The sequence below is a fragment of the Protopterus annectens genome, chromosome 9.part0, assembly GCF_019279795.1.
Source record: "Protopterus annectens isolate FY-2018-M chromosome 9.part0, PAN1.0, whole genome shotgun sequence".
NCBI classification, from domain to species: Eukaryota; Metazoa; Chordata; order Ceratodontiformes; family Protopteridae; genus Protopterus; species Protopterus annectens.
The window spans coordinates 707213205-707216705 of record NC_056743.1 but is presented as its reverse complement, the minus strand read 5'-3'; the positions used below and the strand labels follow the sequence as shown (position 1 = coordinate 707216705).

The 3501-nt window shown below is 38.5% G+C and overlaps 1 protein-coding gene across 1 annotated transcript in view; it reads right to left on the bottom strand.

Annotated features, from left to right (window-relative positions):
- Nucleotides 1-2152, bottom strand: part of LOC122810577 (H-2 class II histocompatibility antigen, E-S beta chain-like) — a 39154-nt gene extending 37002 nt beyond the window's left edge. Inside the window, exon 1 of the mRNA XM_044082156.1 lies at nt 1840-2152. Within this exon, the coding sequence (XP_043938091.1) occupies nt 1840-2152 (313 nt within the window). The remainder of the gene's footprint in view (nt 1-1839) is intronic.
- Nucleotides 2153-3501: the final 1349 nt, after the last annotated feature.

Sequence of the window (3501 nt, the reverse complement as noted above, 5' to 3'; positions counted from 1 at the left end):
GTCCAGTTGCTTAATTGTGCTTTCATAAAGTCAATGCAGTCTGTTCCTTCCAGCCTCTCTGATACAGATGAAAATCTCAGGTTTTCTGTATGTGCTCTGTTCTCTAATTCTATTATATTTTGAAACATCTCTTCTTGAGCAGTCTCATATTCAGCCAGCCTTTTATTAATTTCGACCTCTGATTTTTGCAGTTTTATCACCTCATCTGAATATCTTTTTCAAGCTTCTTCCATTTTTTCCAGCCATTTTATGTTTTACTAGATATGCTGTGTCGGTGTTTTGTTTATTTTAACCAGGTCTGTGTGCAGTTGTCTTATATCTTCCTCTAGGTTACTGCAGGTCATGTTTGGAGGTTGCACTGCTTTTTGCTGAACAGCTGCAGAACTTTTGCCAGTCAGGTGTTTTTCCTCCACTTTTGTAGCTGATTTTCTTTCAGGTCCTCTGTATTTCTTTTTCCATAGCATCCAGTCAATATACTTACCAGCAAGTTACTGAAATTCACCCATAAACACAAAAGTCTGCTGGTCTTCTCTGCTGAGTTTCTGTTTTCATACTGGGAGAGCTAGAATTAAGCTATTACTCAATGTGCAGCCATCTTGGAAGTCCTCGATGACCGCTTCTTTTGGAGAAGCCCAGGCTTGTGAAGTCCATTCTAAAGTGGTAATTTGTCCCTTTTTCTACCCTAGAGGGAATTTCATCAGTTATTTTCATTAGATGAAGGAAGAGACCTAGGATATTTGTTTGCTGGTTAACTAGGCACCAGATCTTACCCTCTGTGCAGATTAGCTATGATAGCTTGGGATATATACCCTTTCAGCAGCCATAAACTGTAAGAATACAGCACAGACAGCCCAACAAATTACAGCATACTGGTTTATTCAGAGACAGCACTCCACAAAGTAAAATATAAATGCTTATATCCACAAGTGCATTGTCGTCTATACAGACTTCCTCAGATGCATAGATGAATGTATCTCACAAGCAGCAGTTTAAAATACTTCTAATTAAATAAATAAATGATGCCCCTCCAATCACAGTGCAACTAATTAAAATGTCAAATTATGACAGAATAGAATGTGGCAGAATAAAATGTATCACATAAAAATCATGCTATATATAAATAAATACACATTTAAAACGCAAGATTTTGTATTTAAAACAGTGGGTAAAATTCTGTGTTTATATAAAAAATTTAATAAAAACAGTCACGAAGATCTTTTTACAATGGTAAACCACCCTCTAGTGGTCATTTTGAGAAAATTCAACAGTAAAAGGCTATACCTTAATTTAAAATTATCATGTGTATGAAACATTTTTTGTATTCTCATGAGTGAATTACTAAAATGCTGTTGTTATAACCTGTCAGCATGTAATTCTAAAACTGGAGCTAAAGAAATAACTTAATTTAATCCTGGGTGTTTGTTAGCTTCCAGTAATATCTGCCAAAATACCTCCCTGTACTCTATTGTAGTTTCCCAGGGTCCTCCTTTTAGGCCCTTAGCTATTTCTTCCACCACAAAAAATGAAAGGTGGGTCCTACACAGGTGGGTGTGTGTTTGTAAAGAATGATTCTAGCGTCGTTAATATGAATGTCATTCATATGTTCATACATTCTTCTCTTTAATTTTCTCTCAGTTTTCCTTGTGTAGAAGGCAGTACATTGACTGCACAAGGCAATATATACCAGGCCATAAGAGTCACATGAAATACGTACATTGCTGGAAAAATAAAATTCCCTAGCTTTTAAAAACAGTGTTTCCCTGTTGACAATGTAGCTGCACTGAGGACAAGTTCCACACTTAAAGGTACGAGTAGTTCTACTATTCGCCCTAATTGTACCAGCACATTCAAGATAATCTCTTATATTAGGACCCTTACTGTAAATCATTTTAAAAGGGGTGTCAAAAATGGGACTCAAGTCTGACAGTTGAGAGAATTTGTGCCATTCTTTTTCCAAAATGTCCCTAATAATCTTGGAGTCCCCATTAAATTCAGTAATAAAGGCTTTGACAAGAGATGGCTCTATATCAGTGTGCTTGTCAGCACCTTGCGTGTCTGTGTTAATGTTCACAGTATTAAGGTCCTTGCCTAAAACAGGTTTGAATCTGCCCTGTCTACCAGCCACTACTTCATCAAATGCCCTTTTAACCATCTCAGTGGGGTATCCACGATCAAAAAACATATGAGATAAAATTCTACACTCATCAAGAGACATAGAAAAGGTGTATTGGGCAATAAATATATGTCCAGTCTAACACCCGATGAAAGAAAGATGATGGATGACCTTAAGAGTAACCAGAATGTTAGAGTCATGAGACCTGACAAGGGTGGAGGTACGGTTTTAATGAATAAGATTGATTATGAGGCCAGAATGCTAAATTTGTTTGGTGAGACTGACAGAGATACTAGGGTCTCCCTTAATGAAATCCATGTAGCCTACCATAATATTTACATCACATTAAATGATTTGTTACTGGAAGACTTCATTGACCAACAGGATTTATATTTTGTCCACAATGGTAAGCCTAGCATGGCAGAAATTTTCCGATTCCCCAAAGTCCATAAAAACTGTTATGGACCCCCCCACTTATGTCCAATAGTAGCAGCAGAAGGATCAGTTACAACTCCGCTAGCCAAGTTTTTGGATATAAAGTTAAAAAGTATACGTTTGAGGTATTTTAATGCCCTTAAGGAGTCTTGGGACTTTTTGTGAAATCTTGCCACCCCTATAGTGCCTTTTTTAGGCAAAGTTCAAAGGACAAAACCACCACTGTAACAGGTACAAGCATGCAAAATCTGAAGGCAATGCTACTCAATGCTAGAAGTCTAAACCTCAAAATGCACTCTCTCGAGGCACTCCTAAAAATGGAGAACATCGATATCTGTGCAGTAACTGAGACCTGGTTCAAGGCTCCAGAGAGCACCCCTGCAATACCAGGCTACAACTCTTAAAACACTTTTTGGCCACCAAACCAGGACTGAAACACTAAAGGTGGAGGAGTGTCAATATTCACCAAGGATATTCACACCACCAGGCTAGTTGCCCAACACAATGTGTCTGAAATTCTCCAGGTGCAACTAACACTAGGTAAGACTGCAATCCAAATTGTAGCTTGCTACAGATCCCCCACCATACCCAAGATTCTCACTACACCTTTCTAAATATACTGGAAAATATTAAGATAGAACCAAACACCCTAATACTGGGTGATTTTAACTACCCTGCCATTAACTGGGAAAACTACTAATGTACCAACACCTTTGCCCAACGGTTCTTGGAATTCATAAATTCCAACACCCTGGATCAACTAATCCATAGTCCCACCAGGGGCTCCAATATCCTAGACCTGGTCATTACCAACATGGGAAATCAATGCTCCACACATATGGTCACCCCCTTGTTAGTCAGGTCTGACCATAAGCTAATCACCCTTAACATCCACATCCCACGCCCACCCCCAGTAAGGAAACCTCCATAAAAACTTCTCCAAAGCCAACTTC